The 21443-nt window shown below is 42.7% G+C and overlaps 1 protein-coding gene across 2 annotated transcripts in view; it reads left to right on the top strand.

The window, feature by feature from the left end:
* LOC124554707 (amidophosphoribosyltransferase-like) overlaps positions 1-21443 on the top strand; it is a 254787-nt gene that overhangs the window by 128822 nt on the left and 104522 nt on the right. Inside the window, exon 1 of one of the 2 annotated variants that reach the window (XM_047128344.1) lies at positions 7570-7605. The exons of the other annotated variant lie outside the window; for it this stretch is intronic. Coding sequence (XP_046984300.1) covers positions 7585-7605 — 21 coding nt within the window. The 5' untranslated portion in view covers positions 7570-7584. Of the gene's footprint in view, positions 1-7569; positions 7606-21443 lie in introns of those variants that run through there. 2 annotated transcript variants of the gene reach the window in all.

The following is a 21443-nucleotide window of genomic DNA, read 5'->3' as shown; positions in this document are numbered from 1 at the left end:
AATTATTCGTATCATGGGATAACGTTCGTTATTACTGGTGACCCTTAACACTCGCACAGAGCTCTGTTTACAGACTAACGAAAGTCTGCTGTACACCCTTTCCTCAGTTGTTGGAATAACCAGACAAGTTTTATAAATACTTGAGATGCACTGAGTACTTTGTGCTTGGAGACCTCTAAATGTCAGGAAAAGTGAATCGGTTACTATCACTTCTCGTCGCGTGCTCTTTAAACCGGGTGTTAATGTTCCTTTCATCTGACCGATGTCACAAAAAATTTGAAATTTGTGGTAAGGTTGTATGGGACCAAACAGCTGAGGTCATCGATCCCTAGGCTTACACAGTAATTAATGTAACTTAAACTCACTCACGCTAAGGACGACACATACACCCATGCCCGAGGGAGGACTCGAACCTCCGACGGGGGGAGCCGCCCGAACCGCGACAAGGCGCCTTAGACAGCACGGCTACTGAGCGCGGCAGTTTCCACAATTAATTCTGTTTAGGCTCCCTACGAATGTTCCTTCATTTCTCTGAAAACCAAACTGATCCTCAAAGTGGCCGTTTTCTAATTGTTTTTCCATTCTTCTGCAATTAATTCATGTTAGTATATTGCAACCATGGCTTATTACACTGATAGTCAGGTAATATTCACACCTGTCAGCACCTGCTTTATTCGGAATTGGACCTACTTCATTCTTCTTCAGATGTGAGGGTATTTCGCTTGTCTCATATATGATGCAAACCAGGTGGATTAGTTTTCTCGCGGCTGGCTCTTTAGCGAATGCAATACCCTGTGTTCAAATATTCGTATTTATGTTTTCTTTACTTTGTTTTTGGTTGTACGACTAATCTGCGTTTATTCATGTAGTCATTATAGCTTTAGCTGTTGGGATGGTCGTATCGTCATGTTTGCTCATCGTTGATCATATGTTTTATACTGTTCGTTTGTCTTTCGTGTTAGTGATATCACACGTGATGTACCTTCACTGGACTTCACTGGAGCTACTGGGAGTTGTCTAGCCTGACTGCTTTATCGTCTTTGTATTTAGTTGTGGATATGTCGTCAACAAAAATATTTAGTTTTCTTAAAGGTTGCCAGAAATAACTGCAATTAGTCGCATTTTGTGTTTCTTCAATTTTTATTTACCGTGACTGGTTAAAATCGGCTACCGATTCATCATCAGATGGTACACATTTAATGAATGTTTGGAGCATTATAGGGATCGTGCAGCTGTGGCAAAATATAGAAACGAAACAAATAAGCATTGAGTGGGGAGAGAATCCACAATGGAAAAAAATTTATTTAGCTTTGTTCATTTTTTGTGTCTCTCAGTGATTGTCCGACGTCTTCATGTGTCAACCCGTGGCATGGCAATGGAAGAGTGTATTTCTGGAAACCGACGAATTAATTAAAATACCTAAGTACATATTTTGTATCTATCGCTACGTGTTGTGGCGATCGCCTATGTGAAGGAAAAGTGCTCAAATGCGTTCCATTACAATAAAATTAAGTAACGATGTTGCCGATAGTAACACCTGCATTTGCAGTGGCTCTGTAACGCAACTCGAATATCTGTGTTCCTATACCATATACGAGGAGCCGAGGAAACGACAGGCGGACACAGGATGAACATAGCTTGACATTTGAACCCTCAGCGCACACATTGGGAACCAGGACGTTGCTGGCCGTGTGATTTGTTTACAATAGCACTTCATTCATACCCGTGTGAATCCCCATACCGCATTCGTCACGGTTGTACCAGCAATTTCCATTTTTCGGATTGTTATCTAAATCTGTTGAAAATCATAGTGACATACAGTTATTGATTAAAAACTGAAAGTAACGAGCAGTATGTAGCTAACCGCTTGGTACAGTCAGCTCAGGAGACGCATTGGCGCTCAACAGAATTCAACTCACAATGGTGTTACCTGAGAAAAATAATCACCAAGAATCGAAACCGGCATATCCTAATAATTTTGTTACGATGGCCATCTTTCACTTTATCGTTTTGATTTTCCTGTCTTTAGCCTGCTGAAAATTATACGAGGGTTTCGCTAGACACGTTTCGCTTTACTGGTAAAGCATAATCATAGAGAGCAATAAACTCCATTCACCTCTGATGATGCATTACTGATAAAGAGGAGCACTTCTGTTGAAACACACTCTTAATTTGTAGTATGATTAAGACGGGTAAACTAAAAAATACTTGCGTATATCGCATCTTAATAGCCTGCAGCTTGGTTTTAAAAAGCATCGCTCGTGTGATATTCACCTTGACCTTTTCTCACATGAAATACTGCAAACTGTGGATGAAGGGCAACAGGTAGATTACATATTTCAGGATTACCGGAAAGCATTTGACACGGTGCTCCATTGCAGGCTGTTAACGAAGGTACGAGCATATGGAATAGGTCCTCGGATAAGTGAGGAGCTTGAAGACTTTTTAAGTAGCAGAACCCAGTATGTTGTCCTCGAGGACGAGTGGTCATCAGAGACAAGGGTATCGTCAGGAATACCCCAGGAATGTAGATGTCGTGACTATGGCCTCCCGTCGGTTAGACCGTTCGCCGGATGCAAGTCTTTCGATTTGGCGCCACTTCAGTAGCCCCCGGTAGCTGAGTGGTGCCGGCACGGTAGCTCAGCGTGTTCGGTAGGAGAGCTGGTTGGCCTCTGTAATAAAAAACTAAAAACTGAGTGACAGGATCAACAAACGAACTTTTACGGATGTCATGTGTCGTCCGCAACGACAAAATGCAAAGAAAAAAAAAGTGGTCAGTGGGACAGAATGTCAATCCTAAGGGCCCGGGTTCGATTCCTGACTGGGTCGGAGATTTTCTCCGCTCAGGGACTGGGTGTTGTGTTGTCCTAATCGTCACCATTTCATCCCCACCGACGTGCAAGTCGCCGAAGTGGCGTCAAATCGAAAGACCTGCACCCGGCGAGCGGTCTGCCCGACGGGAGGCCCTCGTCACACGACATTTATTTTATTTACCCCAGGAAACTGTGATAGAACCGCTGTTGTTCTCTGTACACATAAATGACTTGGCAGACAGGGTGCGCAGCAATCTACGATTATTTGCTAATGGTGCTGTGGTGATTGTAGAAAGATACGAGAGGACTTAGAGAAAATTTCTAGTTGGTGTCATGAATGGCGGGTAACTCTAAATGTGGAAAAACGTAAGTCACTGCGGAAGAACAAACCTTTGGTGTTCGGATACAATATTTCCAGTGTCCTGCCGACACTGAAGGAAGACGTCGAAGCAATTCAGAGGCGGGCTGCTAGATTTGTTACCAGTTAGTTAGAACAACACGTAAGTGTTACAGAGTTGTTTCGGGAACTGGAATGGGAATCCCTGGAGGGAAGGCGACGTTCTGTTCGAGAAACACTATTAAGAAAATTTAAAGAACCGAAATTTGAAGCTGACTGCCAAGCGATTCTACTGTCACCAACACACTTTGTGCCTAAGGATGAATAAGATAAGATACTAGAAATTAGGGCTCATAGGGAGGCATATATTCAGTCGCTTTTCGTCGCTCTATTTGCGAGTTGCAGGAGAGGAAATGACTAGTCGTGGTACAGGGTACCATCCACCACGCACCGTATGGTGGCTTGCGGAGTGTCGATGTAGATGTGGACTGTCTGATCAAAAGTATCCCGACACCCTTATGTATTGTGGAAGTGACCAATAGATGTAAATAGTTGTGGATAAGCCAATATGAAAGCAGGCAGGGTGTATTGTGCCGTCAGCACAGAAGCAATAACAGCAGGAGAGCTCAAGGATTGCGAACGTGAACGTGTCATTGGATGTCATCAGGGTAGGAGAGTAGTTTAAAATATCACATGAGATCAGCAAAAGGAATCATTTGTGAGTTCCAAAGTGCTACCAGCAGTCTAGCTGGCACAATGACTGCGTAGAGAGTTAAAAAGAATGGGCAACACTGGTTGAGCAGCTCCTAATAACCCACACATTTCCGTAGTCAGTGCTAAGCGAGGCTTGAGGTGGTGTGAAGAACAACGCCATTGGACAGTGGATGATTGGAAACGAGTGATTCGGACCAATAAATCACACTATACCCTGCGGCAATACGATGGAAGCGTTTCGGTTTGAAGAATGTGTGGAAAACGCTACTTTTCACGTGTGGTGCCAGCGGTGAAGAACGCAGAGGTGGTGTTACGGTACGGGTTGCGCTTGGAAAACGCTAATTGCGGAAGGATTTTAACACATTTTATAGCATTGTGCACTGCGTACAGTAGAGTAATAGTTCGGAGACGATGATTTATTGTATCAGAGTGACAGTGCACCCTGTCCTGAGGGAACGTCTGTAAGACAAAGGTTTGTGGAGAATAACATTTCTGAAATGGCCCGTCCTGCCCACAGTCCCAACCTGAAACCAATGGAAAAACTGCAGGATGTGTCGGAACGTGGACTTCGATTCAGATCCCAGCGTCGAACATCAGTACCTTCTCAGGTTTCGGCTCCATTGCTCCAGAGACATTCAGACATCTCATTGAAAGTGTCTCCAGCAGAGTTCAAGCCGTCATAAAGGCGAAAGGTTGTCATACCCCGTAGTAATGTCCACTAATGAGTGTCCTGATCCGTTTGATAAGATTAGTGTACGTCTTTCGTGTCTCTGCATGCAGCAAGGGCCGTAGGTAGGAGCTATATCCCTTTAGGCAGATTGTGTGGTGTGGGCACTGGTGGGGAAAACTTTGTGATTACTAAGCCGCAAAAATGTATTTTAGAAAGACTTTTTTAATTAAATGCCTATACTGCAGCATTTAAAGTTTGGCAATTAATTTATAAGATATTAAGATATAGTTTCTGAATTGAATCGATAGGATTAAAAAACATAATTGATTTCATAAGGTATTCAGCACCAATTATGTCCATGCAAAAGTCATTTTCAGTTGCTGTTAATGCTAAGTGATAGGTACATTCTTAGATCTCGATATTAAGGAAAAGCCGTCCAAGTTTTATGGGTCCTGGTTTGGATGGAAAAAATGTGTGGAAGAATTTTTTTTCAGAAATCGAACTAATTTTAAACTGCCGAAATTTCGTTACCCAGACTTTAAAAGTCATACTAGGTCCGCCAAGTTAAGGGCCACGCGCTTGGTTGGGCGCCACAGGGAGTTCGATGCGAGAGTGCGCGGTGTTTGCGAGATGACTGCCGACTTAATTCGTATCAGCTGTCCACTGAAAAACTCAGAGCAATAAGTCTATGCGAAGTCCATGACGGCCTTAGAATTAAAATGCTTTATATTTTACATTTTCGTGAAGCGGGCCCTATGCTAAAGAATACGTAGCCTGCGCTTAAATACGGCCTTGCTCGCTGCTGTTCGTGAAGTTAGCGGATGTGGCAAATGCTCTAGAGGGATACGTCGTCGTCTTATCAAAGGAACTATATAGAGTGTAAACAATAGCTGTTGATAACATTTCACATTCGTGCAGGTAAAGTAGAGATGAACAAACTGGTATAGGATGCGTACGGTCTGTGAAGCCGGAGAATAATCTCAAATTGACCTGCAAAAGCCATCTAAGCTACAGCGCAAGCATTCCGCGCGTGATTTTGGCTAAAGTCGTCCTGGAATGTTGAAAATCCCTTGTTTTTGCACTTACAGAATGTAATATCGACGTTTATTCAGTTGCACCTCAAAACAGTGAAATTTAACCGCATAAAACTAACAATTAAATCGTTTAGTTTGCCTGGCCTTCTTACTACGAAGCTGCTGTGCTTGTAAGGATTAAGTGTAGATCGAATTATTAATATAATTGGTTTTTGCATAACGTTCAAAAAATGGTTCAAATGGCCCTGAGCACTATGGGACTCAACTTCTGAGGTCATCAGCCGCTAGAACTTAGAACTACTTAAACCTAACTAACTTAAAGGACATCACACACATCCATGCCCGAGGCAGGATTCGAACCTGCGACCGCAGCGGTCGCGCGGTTCCAGACTGTAGCGCCTAGAACCGCTCGGCCACAACGGCCGGCCATAACGTTCACAAAAGTCTTATTCTTTTATTACACTCTCGGGAAATTTAATAACGTTAACGAAAAAGTCGACTATGGAGAGCGAAAGGGTGCTGAAAATACCACACGGCGCACACGCGATGTAACAGGTAACTTTTCCGGGCCACTTTTACGTTATTTCCTGGCTTCATAAGCCGCAAGTTTTCTATGTCAAATTGTTTGCCTCGAGTTCACCTACTCGACTGTGGTACGATGGAAAAAGTTGTTTCCACCTAGCAAGTAAAATCGCGGTGTCGACTTAAGGGGACACCAAACGCTACGGGGAGTCATCCAAGTCCATCAGCACTCAATCGTCGTCCATAAGTCACTGAGCATGGTTCAAGTCACGCACATAACCTACATCTGTACTTTGCGAATCTCTGACAAGTGCTAGATGGCAGTTCTTATTATTTCGGTTACTAACGTTTCTCCCATTTCCACTTATGAATAGAGTATGGACAGTACGACTCTTTGTGTACTTCTGTGCCAGCTGCTGTTTCGCTATTTTATCTGTACGTAGGGGACTGGCGAATATTCGCAGTTTCTACAACTGCAATAAACATTGGCGGCATAGACTGGAGTTAAGAGTCATGGGATACCTCCTAATATTACGTCGGCCGTTCTTTTGCCGGGCGTAGTGCAGCAGCTCGACGTGGCATTGACTCAACAAGTCGTTGCAAATCCCCTGCAGAAATAGTGAGACATGCTGCCCCTGCCCCTATAGCCGTCCGTAATTGCGAAAGTGTTACCGGTGCAGAATTTTGTGCACCAACTGATCTCTCGATTATGACCCATAAATGTTCGCTGAAATCAGGACCCGTCTGACCAGGCCACGGTTTTCAGTCGTCTAAGGTCCAACCGATTTGGTAACAAACCTAGGAGAGGCTTTGCAGGCGATGTCGTGCTTTTAGCAAACGCACTCAAGTCGGTCGTCTGCTGTCAGCTCATTGACGCCATATTTTGCCGCACTGTTCTAACGAATACGTTCGTCGTACGTCCCAGATTGATTTCTACGGTGATTTCACGTAGCGTTGCTTGTCTGTTAGCACTGACAACTCTACGCGAACGTCGCTGCTCTCAGTCGCTAAGTCAAGGCCATCGGCCACTGTGTTGTTCGTGGTGAGAGGTAATGCCTGAAATTTGGTATTCTAGGCACACTCTTGATACTGTGGATGTCGGAATATTGAATTCTCTAACGATTTTCGAAATGGAAAGTCCCATTCGTCTAGCTCCCAACTACCATTCCGCGCTCAGTCTGTTAATTCCCCTCGTGCAGAAGCCTTTTCACATGAATTACTTGCGCACGAAAGATAGCTCCTCCATTCCACTGCACTATTATACCTTGTACGCGATACTAACGCCATCTGTATATGTGCATATCGTTATCCCTTGACTTTTGTGAACTCACTATAGTATCTTGTTTAATGCAGATAAGAACATCCAGACTTCACTTTGGGATAAATAATGTGTGTTTTCCTATTTCAGGTGAGTGCTGACTGCAACGCGGAGAAAACACGCTGTGAGTACGCAGGTCGCCTCTAATGCACAGGGAAGCTGACAACCAAACCTGAATGCATCGCTACGTACTGCAAGTGAGACAGTGCTAAGAGAATTTGATTATTAATTCTTAAATAAGGCGACTAGATTTTATCAAACAGGAAAAAGAAATCTAGCCGTAGTATACCATTACAACAAATTTATTTGTATTTTTGTGAAGTATATATTAAATATGGCAGGAAGTAGTCATGAGGTCGAAACACTCACCAGCTCCACTGTGCACATATTGTGTACTGTTTTGCAATACAGGAAAGAGGAAATCAAGTGGCCCACATCGGGCTCGGTGCGGGAAAACTTACACTCAGGTAGACAACGAACAATAGGTTTGTTAATAACAACATAAATTCACTCTTCCCCGTCCTGAAGCATTAATGAACAAGAATATAAAATTGTTTAGCTGTTAAAGCAACTGAGTAAGGTTAATACTTTTGGTAAGATTAGCGAGGGCTAGAGCGTTCGCCTAGAATGTCTGGTTCGCTGTCTGATATGAGGGTTGTCCAGAAAGTAAGTTCCGATCAGTCGCAAAATGGAAACCACCGTGAAAACCAGAAATGTTTTATTTGCAACTGTTAGGTACACCTTCCACCTACTTCTCTACATAGTCGCCGCTCCAAATTAGAGTTTTGTCGTAGTGTTGTATCAACTTTCCAATTTCCTCGTCATAGAAAGCAGCCGCCTGTGCTTTCGGCCAGTTAATCTGCACTGGTCTGCAGCTCGTTGCCTGTGGAAAAATTTTGTCTTCATAGCGAGCGGTTCTTGAGAGCAGAGATGAGACTCAGGGAGAGCCAATTACGGACTGTATTGTGGGTGATCAAACACTTTTCATCGGAAACGCTGCAGGGGCGTCTTCATTGCCCCTGCAGTGTGCGGCCGAGAATTGGCATCCTCGACAGTTGTTTTATGTGGGCTGCATGATACAGGCGAAATCTCTAACCAGGCCCTCATACTTGGCAGGAGACGCTATTCCCTATGCATCTTTACGTGCTCACTGTTCACTAAAAACTGAAAAGAGCGACGCGACACGATCGACGGGCATACTAGAGACACTGCCCAACACATCTGTGCAAAGCTTTACCGGATTTTCCCAGTGGTTTCCATTTCGCGACCGATCGGAACTTATTTTCTGGACAACCCTCGTATTTGTCTTAAGGAGCAAGGTGAGACGAGTCACAATACGAAGTCGAATACCAAAATCCTGGAGGCCGAACATAGAGGGGCCAAGTCTCAGCATAGCAAGAAGCAAGACTGGTTCCACGTAGTTCCGGAAGTGGCGTACTCCGGTTGGCGAGTTGGCTTGTAAGTGCCGGATACGGGCTGGCTTAAACAGCGGCTGGCGGATGGGTTGGTCGCGGACTGTTTGCGGCTGTGTGATACGGCGAAAGGAAACAAGTCGTAGTAGCGATGCTGCTGCCAGTGATGCGAGCGCTCTGAGTCGCAGTGGCGGCTTCCTACATTACCCGGTGTTGTACAGACTCGCGTCTGGACTCTTGTTGTCGTTGCCCCTGCAATCGCATGTGTAGGCAACCAGTGGCGCTGTACTGTTATGTTGGTGGGCTATTTCCCAGACATAGCACCATAGATGTGGAACCACCTTTAAAACACAAACAGAAATAGAAATTTAAAGTCTGGTGATACGAGGCGGGAGAGGAGAAAAATCTGTGCGGCTTTTACCGTCATCGAATCAATTTAGTGCAACCGGCATTATGGATGCAACTCGTTATTTTCAAATGGAATGGAGGTTATGTGACATATCAAACAGATAAATATTTACACGAGAAAAGAATTGTTTCTTTCATTGCAGCGCAGCTTCATACATTTTCGAGTTACGTCACATTTTGCGCAGAACGAGGCTATTTCTGGTGAAAACAAAAAGGCTACATGATGTGCTTGATGCGTTGTCCGGCACGCTGTAACGTTGTTAACCGGTTCATCTAGTCCTCGTGGACTTCAACCAACGCATGTACCGAAATGCGAGCACGAGCAGTAACAGTCCGCTCCCTGACCACAGATTCCTCCGAGATGCGACGAGTGCTGCTCTCCGGATTCTTGTACGATGCCAGAATAGCGGTCGATGTTGCTTCATCCTTAGCCATTTCAGATGCTCCAGCTTTCTGTTCGTCTACGACACAGCCAGTTTCACGGAATTCCGATGCCAGTTGCACCACCGCGCTGTGAGTAATGAGTGGGCTATCTGCGTGACGTTCGTTGAAATCCGCTGTGATAAGAGGGATGCTCCTCTCTGCTGATATCAGGACGATCTCAATGCGTTCGGATTGTGTTAACGCCATCAGCTTTTACGTCACCTGTTAGACAGCAATATCAGTCATATATATTACTAAACTGTTAAAGTCACCCGATCCCAGTAATAGTCTGCTTGTCTAACAGCAACAAAAATTCGATTTTCAGTATTTCACATAATTACTGAACGAATTTAAATTTTTTAAATTGTGTCATAATCTACTCATTAATGGGTATAATCTTTCGTTAAAGGTTTAACACAAAAACTCAGGTATTACAGTTAGAAACTGTGTATGGCTTGAGGCAACGTAAAGCATGCCGCACAAATTACCCAGACTATATTCATCCAGTATTTGAGAATGGGAGCACTTAGAGACTTCCAACAAACCTTACCCATAATTTCAAACCTTTTCGAAACATCTTGCTGAAACCCCCACAAAATATTGAAACGAAAAAAGTTTATCGCTTACTACGTTTTTCACTATTCGTGAAGTAATTTTACTGCTTTACTACTAATTCTGTTCGCAGCTCTTTTTGCAGACGGTATCCACATATACCACTGAATGTACCTGCAAAACCATATCATTGTATGACATACTGTTCAAGAGATATGACATCATAAACATTGCGACGAGTGAAAAACTAGCTTCACTTAAAACGAGCCTGTTTTATACACGACAGTTCTGATTCTACATCTAAATCTACATCGTTACTCTGCAATTCATACTTAAGTGCCTGGCAGAGGGTTCATCGAACCATTTGCATACTACTTCTCTACCATTCCACTCTCGAATGGCGCGTGGGAAAAAGGAACACCTAAATCTTTCCGTTCGAGCTCTGATTTCTTTTATTTTATTATGATCATTGCTCCCTACGTAGGTGGGTGTCAAAAAAATATTTTCGCATTCAGAAGAGAAAGTTGGTGATTGAAATTTCGTAAACAGATCTCGTCGCAAAGAAAACCGCCTTTGTTTCAGTGACTGCCGCCCCAACTCGCGTATCATATCAGTGACACTCTCACCCCTATTGCGTGATAACACGAAACGAGCTGCCCTTCTTCGCACTTTTTCGATGTCCTCCGTCAATCCTACCTAGTAAGGATCCCACACCGCGCAGCAATATTCCAGCAGAGGACGGACAAGTGTAATGTAGGCTGTCTCTTTAGTGGTTTTGTCGCATCTTCTAAGTGTTCTGCCAACAAAGCGCAGTCTTTGTTTCGCCTTCCCCACAATATTATCTATGTGGTCTTTCCAATTTAAGTTGCTCGTAATTGTAATTCCTAGGTATTTAGTCGAATTGACAGCCCTTAGATTTGTGCGATTTATCGTATACCCAAAATTTACCGGATTTCTTTTAGTATCCACGTGGATGACCTCGCACTTTTCTTTGTTTAGTGCCAAATGGCACTTTTTGCACCATACAGAAATTCTCTCTAGATCATTTTGTAATTGGAATTGATCGTCTGATGATTTTACTAGACGGTAAATTACAGCATCATTTGCAAACAATCTAAGGGGGCTGCTCAGATTATCACCTAGATCATTTATGTAAATCACGAACAGCAGAGGGTCTATGACACTACCTTGCGGAACGCCAGATATAACTTCTATTCTACTCGATGATTTACCGTCTATCACTACGAACTGTGACCTCTCTGAGAGGAAATCACGAATCCAGTCACACAACTGAGACGATACTTCATATGCACGCAATTTGATTAATAGTCGCTTGTGAGGAACGGTATCAAAAGCTTTCTGGAAATCTAGGAATATGGAATCGATCTGAGATCCCTTGTCGACAGCACTCATTACTTCATGAGAATAAAGAGCTAGCTGTGTCGCACAAGAACGATATTTTCTGAATCCGTGTTGGTTATGTACGTATCAATAAGTCATTCTCTTCAAGGTGATTCATAGTGTTAGAGTACAGTATATGCTCCAAAATCATACTGCAAATTAAGGTCAGTGATACGGGTCTGTAATTCAATGGGTTACTCCTACTTCCTTTCTTGAATATTTGTGTGACCTGTGCTACTTTCCACTCTTTAGGTTCAGACCTTTCGTCAAGTGAGCGGTTGTATATGATTGCTAAGAAAGGCGCTATTGTTTCTGCATACTCTGAAGGGAACCTGATTGGTAGGCCATCTGGACCGGAAGACTTGCCTTTCTTAAGTGATTTGAGTTGTTTCGCAACACCTACGATATCTACTTTTATGTCACTCACGCTAACAGCTGTTCTGGTTTCGAATTCAGGAATATTTACTTCATCTTCTTTCGTGAAGGAATTACAGAAAACTGTATTTAGTAACTCCGCTTTAGTGGCACCATCATCGGTAACATTTCCATCGCTATCGCGCAGTGACGGTATTGACCGTTTTTTTTGCCACTGGTGTACTTTACATACGACCAGAATCTCTTTGGGTTTTCTACCATATTTTGAGACACTGTTTCATTGTGGAAACTGTCTCGCATTGACGTCCGCACTAAATTTCGAGCTTCCGTGAAACTTAGCCAGTCTTGGGGATTTTGCGTTCTTCTGAATGTGGCATGCTTTTTTCGTTGCTTCTGCAACAGTGTTCTGATGTGTTTTGTGTACCATGGTGGATCAGTCCCGTCTCTTATTAACTTATGCGGTATGAATCTATTTATTGCTGTCGATACTGTATCTTTGGATTTGAGCCATATCTGGTCTACACTTACGTAATTAGCTTGGAAGGACTGGAGACACTCTCTTAGGAAGGTATCAAACGAATTTTTGTCTGTTTTAAATAGATATATCTTGCGTTTATTTTTAGTGGTTTTGGTTGATATGCTTTTGAGCCTCGCTACAATGACCTTGTGTTCACTAATCCCTGTAGCCGCTCTCTATTAGATCAAGATTATTTGTGGCTAAGAGGTCAAGTGTGTTTTCGCAACCATTTACAATTCGTGTGAGCTCATGAACTAATTGTTCAAAGTAATTCTCAGAGAAAGCATTTAGTACAATTTCGGAAGATGTTTTCTGTCTACCACCGGCTTTGAACATGTATTTTCGCCAACAAATCGAGGGTAGATTGAAGTCTCCACCAATTATAACTGTGTGAGTGGGGTACTTATTTGTAATGAGATTCAAGTTTTCTTTGAACTGTTCAGCTATTATAGCATCTGAGTTGAGTATAACCTCTACCCATAGTAATTCGTAGGAACTATCTATTTCAACTTCACTACAAGATAAACCACTACCAACAGACACAAACACGCCACCACCTACGTTATTTAACCTATCCTTTCTGAACACGGTTTACGCCTCTAAAAATTTATCTCTGGCTTCAGCCAGCTTTCTGTTCCTATAACGATTTCAGCTTCAGCGCTTGAAGCTCTGGTACTTTGCCAACTCAGCTTCCTTTAAAGAATTGGGAGTGGGGGTGGGGAGGCGGAGAATGTTACTGATAACACAAGAATTAATTAAGCTATGCTCAGTTGAAAGACGTCACTGTTTCCCTCGTGTAATTCTCTACATGTTTGATTTGTGCCATGACCCTTCCCCCGTTTTCATTTGAAAATTACGAGTTGCATCCAAAATGATGGCTTCAAGAATGGCTGCCATGTCGGTAACATCGGTTAAGTTTTTCCCCCTCGCCTTATCTCGTACTACTGGACATTAAATTTCTGTTTATTCAGCTGTTTTTGTTTGCAACGAGTGTTTCTACTTCTGCGGACCACCCTGTATACCTATGGCCTCTATTTGGAAGGCAGCTCTCTCGATGGCTTCTCATATGTGACCAGCAACATAGGGAAACAGAGAGAGACCCTCATGGACGCAGAGTATCACTCAAACCATCTTGACGCAGGGCGGTGCTTTGTCGCTCTGACAGTGTAGCTGGCCTGCTGGCTGCTCAAAGCGAACGCTCCATGGGCACCTGTTTCGTTTGGAAATTAGAGAAAACGGCAGATTAACGCTCAATTTCGTCCCATGTAAACGTTCCCCACGCGAAAATGGAAAGAAGAGAAAGATTTTACGTCACGTTGGTGAAGATATCATGCTCTACGGACCCGCACACCTATCTGGAAGGTATTGATGATCGTGATGTTGTTTCAGAGACGGTGGCCACCAAATACAGAAACCTAATCAAGAAAACTAGGGACTATGAACTTTCGTAAAGACGTTTCGCTTATGATGGAGTTATCTGTAATGAAGTGTTGTCCTAAAAAAGCTGCAAAAATATTCAGTCAGTGTTTGATAAGATTGAAAAGTGGTGCAAGGATTGGCAACTTGCTTTAAATCTACAGAAAAGTAAAACTATGCAATTCACGTAACGGAAAAACATTGTATCCTATGCGTACAACTTCAGCGATTCACAGTTAGTCAGCCAGCTCATACAAACACCTGAGTCTGGTGGGATATGAAAGGGAATTATCACATAGGCTGAGTCGTAGGTAAGGCAGATGGCAGACTTCTGTTCATTGGCAGGATACTGAAAAACTGCAGTCAATCTACAAAGGAACTACTTAAAAATCACTTTGGGGTCCAATGTTAGAAAATTGTTCAAGTGTGTGACACCGATACCAGACAGGACTGACAGGGGATATTGAACGGATATAAAGTAGGGCGGTACGAGTGGCTACACGTTTGACTCGCAGGACAACGCTAGGTAAATGTTGAGAAACGTAATTTGGCATTCTCTCTTTGCCGATAGACGCAGATTTTCCCGGGAAACCTACACACAGAATTTCAAGAACCACTATTAGGTGGAGGATAGAGAGATATTCTTACGCCCCCTACATATGGCTCCCGCAGTGAGAACGAAGGCAAGATCAGACAATTACAGCACGCACAGAGGTATTCAAGGAGTCATGCTTCCCTCGCTCCGTATCGGATTCGAATTGGGTTCAAATAGCTCTGACAAGGGAACCTCCCCATCGCACCCCCCTTAGATTTAGTTATAAGTTGGCACAGTGGATAGGCCTTGAGAAACTGAACACAGATCAATCGAGAAAACAGGAAGAAGTTGTGTGGAACTATGAAAAAAATAAGCAAAATATACAAAATGAGTAGTCTACGCGCAAGACAGGCAACATCAAAGACTACATTAGCTCAGGAGCGCCGTGGTCCCGTGGTTAGCATGAGCAGTTGCGGAGTGAGAGGTCTTCGTTCAAGCGTTCCCCCGAGCGAAAATTTTACCTTCTTTATTTTCGCAAAGTTATGATCTGTCCGTTCGTTCATTGACGTGTCTGTTCACTGTAATAAGTTTGGTGTCTGTGTTTTGCGACCGCACCGCAAAACCGTGCGATTAGTAGACCAAATGACGTGCCTCTCCAATGGGAACCGAAAATATTTGATCGCAAGGTCATAGGTCAACCGATTCCTCCACAGGAAAACACGTCTGATATATTCTATACGACACTGGTGACGGCATGTGCGTCACATGACAGGAATATGTTGTCGACCCACCTAACTTGTACACTTGGCGAATGGGTAGAAAGATTCTTCTACCCTGCCCGATTTAGGTTTTCTTGTGAATGTGATAATCACTCCCAAAAAAGTGATGAAAACATGAAAGTTTGTCACATAAACTGCAACAAATGAATGCAACAGTTTCACAGTCACACAGTTTTCCCTGTGCTCTGTCAAAACATATGTTTTTTTACATTTTGATACAACGTCCCCATACTACGGCGCAGCTACCTCGCATCGGACGGACAGACGGACGGACAGACGGACGGACAGATAATAATTGTCTGAAAATAAAAAATTAAACTTTTAACTCGAGGGAAGATTTGAACCAAGAACCTCTCGTTTCGCAGTTGCTCACGCTATCCACGAGACCACGGCGCTCCAGAGCTCATATTGTCCTTGATCCTATGTTGCTCATGGACTACTCAGTTTGTATATTTTGCTTATTTTTTTCATAGTTCCACACAACTTCTTCCTGTTTTCTCGATTGATCTGTGTTCAGTTTTTCAAGACCTATCCACTGTGCCAACTTATAACTAAATCTGAGGGGGTGCGATGGGGAGGTTCCCTTGTGAGCACTATGGGACTTAACATCTGAGGTCATCAGTCTCATAGGCATAGAACTACTTAAACGTAACTAACCTAAGGACATCACACACATCCATGTCGGAGGCAGGATTCGAACCTGCGACCGTAGCAGCAGCGCGGTTCCGGACTGAAGCGCCTAGAGCCGCTCTCCCACAGAGGCCGGCTATTCGAATTGGAAAAAAAGGTTGACGTGTGGTACTGTGCACGCTCTGCCATACACTTCACAGCGGTTTACAGAGTATGTATGTAGATGTATAAATGGCGAACTGAGAACGTTTATTTAAGATCCGGCTAACATAGGTCAGGTGTGGTTAAAGTTGAAAGAGCCGGCCTGAGTGGCCATGCGGTTCTAGGCGCTACAGCCTGGAACCGAGCGACCGCTACGGTCGCAGGTTCAAATTCTGCCTCGGGCATGGATGTGTGTGATGTCCTTAGGTTAGTTAGGTTTAATTAGTTCTAAGTTCTAGGCGACTGATGACCTCAGAAGTTAAGTCACATAGTGCTCAGAGACATTTGAACCATTTGATTTGAAAGTTGAAAGACCCCATAAACCGCGATCTAGATAACAAGGAAAGTAATATAGCACCCAACTTGTTTTGATGGTACCATGCGGAGAATGCTGCGAACATGCAGACTATTACATTCTCACTACAAGAGAGACTGATAGAGAAAACTTAATAACAATCTATGGATCCGTAAGTAATGCCATTTGTAAAGCCTACGATAATTTTCAGCCATTTTCTGTCGAAATCCTTGGAAGTTTGTCATATTTAATGTCAATGAACGGGGTCGAACCTTGCATGGAATCTCTCGTGGATTCATCTGGTATTGAAACTAAACACAACAGACAGAAAGCAAGATATTAAATACCACTTTTAAAAATTTATTTACGTATGAGGATGCCACTATCGTACCAATATTTGACCGCCGCAGCATCATAAATGAGAGCTGTAGACATTGGCTCCCTCAGTATTGGAGAGACTTCTTCAAGCGAACAGGGCAGCATGACCTGACGAAATTTCAGTTAAACTTTACAATGAGTACGCTGCTGAGCTAACTCCTCTCCTAGTTCAAGTACCATGTGAATGGAGACGGGTGCAGGTCACTCCTGTTTAAAAAAAGGGTGAAAGGTCGAACCCGCAGGGTTACAGACATATGTCTTTGGCGCCCGCCTGTTGCACGCTCCTAGAGCGTATTCTTAGCTCAAACATTCCGAAGCTTCTGTCAAAGCATCCTCACGGATTCAGAAGAAAAGTCAGTAGTGTGAAATATGGCTTGTTCGATCTATACACGACAATCTGCAAACAGTAGACGAAGGTGAACAGGTAGATTTTATCTTCTCAGGTTTTCGAACGGCGTTAGACACTGGGCTACCCTGTCAAGACAATACCATACGGAGTATCTCTGCAGATACGTGATTGGCTCGAAGAACATTTGACTAACAGAGCACGTTAATTTGTTTGACGGCGAGTGTCTCACAGAAACGAAAGTAACGTAGAGTGTGCCCTTAGGGAAGGACCCCTAATGTTTTTAGTACACATAAACGATTTATAAAATGGGTTCCGCATCACTATCAAGTTTTTCATCGACGATGCTGTTTTTGTACAGGAAAGTATCGTCGTAGAACGATCGTAAGGCATGCAGAAAAACTTTCGCCCTATACTTGCAATGTTAAAATAACGCTTATAAATTACATCTTTCCTTACAAAGTATTTGAGGTAGGAAGTTGAACTTGTTACAGATTATTTATTGGAATATGGGCTACAACTTAACACAGGGATTTTACAAAATTTTAGTTCAGTTATTAAAGATGATTTTTTTTCAATTGTAATGAAAATTCACAGCATTTTTTTGCAATTTTTTATTTATATATTCAAAAATATACAGTTTTTTGGAAAAAGGCTGTGTTAAATTATGCAGACGGTACTGTGTAACATTTACTGAAAGTTTGAAACAAATATGTTTGGAAGATCCTTAGAAAACATGTAATTAGTATGAGAAAATAAAAGTTTTGGGAATCGAGCGACAAAGATTGGATTAACTTTTTAGTGCATTCCAGGTCCATAGGATGGATTATCTTCATCCTCTGCAAACTCCTCCTCCAGCTTCCTCTTGTTCCTCCTCCTGTTTACTCTTGCTTGTATTTCTAGACTCTTTACAGCCCTGTCTGCAGCCCGAAGGCGTTCCTTGTCTAAAGCAAGCATCGCTCGTTGTTGTGTTCGTAGATTTTGCTACCATTTTCTTCAGTTGCAGTTACTGCAACACTGTTCCAAAAGGTGGTCATGTATGAACACTTATCACATTTCAGTTGTATTTCACTAGCAAGTCCTACGTGCTTTATTATGGAGAGTTCCAGACCTACTTCACTACAATGAATACATCTTACACAGTTTGAAAAAATTCCTTTGAGAACCGACATTATCAAATATTTCATTCACATCCGATTCGCCCATAAAACATTCATAGTTTTCACTCATTGAACCAAGCTTCTTCTGTGAAGTATTTTCTTTCCCACTTTGACTGCTATGGGCAGGTGTACTTGAGAGGCTAGGTTCACTCACTTGGTTATCATCTTTATTGTTTACAGTAATAACACATACCTTTGGCTTTCCAACATTTCTCCTTTTCTTAAAAGCCTTCAGAGGATTTCTAATAACTTTACTTTTACTCATTATTATACTTCAACAAAACAGAGACTCAAGAAACAGAATTAATTACGAATATTTTCGAGATAACGACAAAGTAAATAAACATGAAACAATCGACAATCACACCAGCGATATATATTGAACCATCACAGGTTAGCCACAACACATACTTTATCTCACATCACTAAAATGTACCTGATGAACACGGACGTTAATAATAACACCATTTGACAGCAGTTTAACAGCGCCACAGTGGGTCACGCCCATGTAGAACACATTTCAAAAAAAATTTAAAAATAGTTGTCGTCTTCGGAATTGAATAAATTATATATCTATTAAAAGGTAATAGTCTGCAGATTCAGAAAACGCAAAAAAGTAAAAATAGAACTTTTCATGATTTTGAGCCTTTCCGGAGCCCCTTAACAAAACTTCCACTGGGTATAAAGAACGGCAGCTCTGCTTAAATGTGAATAAATACATGTTAATGCCTCAAACAAGGAAAAGGAACGCAATAGTATCTAATTACAAGTCTAGTTATGAACGTCTTCAGCAGGTGAACTCCTGTAAGAATTTATGGATAACATTAAGAAGTAATAAGGAATGCGACGATCAGGTAACTTGAGTATTAGGTAAGGCGAATGAAAAACTTACTTATGTTGTAAGAGTTTCGAGGAAGTGCATAAAACACCTGTAAAGTACGAATGTCCTGTTCAGGGTGACACTATAAATGATCTTTTATTTACAATTGTGGAAGATGATATGAAATTTGGTTATTTAATTAACTGGTGTGACATTTCTTCTCTCTGCGTTTTATATATTCCGTATATTATTTCTGTGTGGTTGGTGAAGTATTTACGCGAAGTGCAATGCGTGATACGAGTCTACCAAGCTGACAAGTAGCACCGTTATTAATGTATTTAATTCGTTACAGTTAAAATTTTCACTGAAGATGGAGGCTCTAATGCGCTTAATAGTCAACCCGCTAAACCGTAACCATACCATATAGATTAGTGAAATCACGTAAAATACGTAAAACATGTGGCACATCAGTGTTAGTGTACACCCAAAATCTAACGTCACATTATGGTGTGTATTTATAGTCAGTCTAAGACAATACAATCGACCAACTTGTTTCGTCAAGGTCTAAAAGCAAAGAAGCAGTGGACAGTTGAACTCTGGAAACTTTAAAATTATGCGCCATCAGCGCCTGTGACTGCGACTGACACGCAACAAATATGAGGACTTTGCACGCAGCGAGCCATGAATGTTTTGAGATACTATAACAGGAAGTAGAATACAAGACGCTACTGTGACTAAGTGTAGAATGCACATCCAGTATGTGGAGTCTTTATCGAGTAGGGATGACAATAGAAATCGAACGATTTTAGAGACGTGTTTTCCCGGCCGGGTAGGGGATTTTCTCTGCCCGGGGACTGGGTGTTTGTGTTGTCCTCATAATTTCATCATCATCAATTGTGGCCGTGGCTAGAGTGGACTGTAAAAACTGAGCGCCCCACAATCATCATTGGAGACGTACTGTTAGGATGGTAGCAGGTCGGTTTTTGCAGAGCAAATGGTTAAACTGGCTCTGAGCACTATGGGACTTAATATCTGAGGTAATCAGTCCCCTAGAACTTAGAACTACTTAAACCTAACTAACCTAAGGACATCACATACATCCATACCCGAGGCAGAATTCGAACCTGCGACCGTAGAGGTCGCGCGGTTCCAGACTGAAGCGCCTAGAACCGCTCGACCACAGCAGCCGGCCAATTTTGCTGATCGAAGAGCCCAATGACAACATAGTCTCGAAGACAGAGTCTCTTTCAAACGTTCCTCCCTTCTTGTATTCTGAGCTTCTGTGGCGTCTCGTTAAGTGTTACTCGCGGCCGTGGCTCCAATCCACATGCTCCTGGTGCGCGGCACTACCAAGGGGAGGCCACGACGTTAGGACCACAGATTTACTTCAAACTTTGTACACCTCTAGTAGCTGCGCGGGATTAGCCGAGCGGTCTAGGGCGCTGCAGTCATGGTCTGTGCGGCTGGTCCCGGCGGAGGTTCGAGTCCTCCCTCGAGCATGGGTGTGTGTGTTTGTCCTTAGGATAATTTAGGTTAAGTAGTGTGTAAGCTTAGGGACTGATGACCTTAGAAGTGAAGTCCCATAAGATTTCACACACATTTGAACATTTTTTTGAACATCTCTAGTAGACCATTAAAACAGCATAACGTGCAGTTAATACGGTGCACTGCTCTGGCAATTTCGAGAAAATCGTAAGTGAATGTAACTGATGTATCTGTGCGTAGGTGCCGACCGTTACAGTTCGTGGTGGTAAAGTGGTTTGCGTTCGAGCTACGCAAGACGAAAGTTTATGGGGCGACGGTGCGACTCTCTCTCTCTCTCTCAAGCTCAGTTTTTAATCTGTATTTTTTTCATCACTTGTCATATTATTTAATGTATGACATTTGAGAAGTAATATAATTTTAAGAACCCAGGTTTATTTGCATGACGTTTTAGTGAATTTCACGTTATTTGACTATTTATTATTTTTAATTAAAGTTAATTGTTAGAACAAACATTTTTATAACTTATAATGAAATGAAAACCTTTAGCTGCTTACAGGCGTAGACATACGTCAACGGAGATAGATGAAAATGTGCGCCCCGACCGGGACTCGAACCCGGGATCTCCTGCTTACACATCCATCTTTTCTTTAAATCTCATTTTGTTCGCTTTTGTTCGTTGCATCTGCTCGGGGCGGACGTCGTAATACATCCGTTTAAGTTCGTTGTTGATCCATTAACTCAGTTTTTTTACTACAGAGGGCAGCTAACCCTCTGACCGAACACGCTGAGCTACCGTGCCGGCGATCTGAGCCACCGTGGACACAGAGGATAGTGAGATTGCAAGGATTTATCTCTGGCACGCCTCCCGCGAATCCCACATTCTCAACGTATTGTCCCGCACT

The sequence above is a fragment of the Schistocerca americana genome, chromosome X, assembly GCF_021461395.2.
Source record: "Schistocerca americana isolate TAMUIC-IGC-003095 chromosome X, iqSchAmer2.1, whole genome shotgun sequence".
In the NCBI taxonomy this organism is placed as follows: domain Eukaryota; kingdom Metazoa; phylum Arthropoda; class Insecta; order Orthoptera; family Acrididae; genus Schistocerca; species Schistocerca americana.
This window is presented reverse-complemented; position numbering and strand designations above follow the sequence as displayed.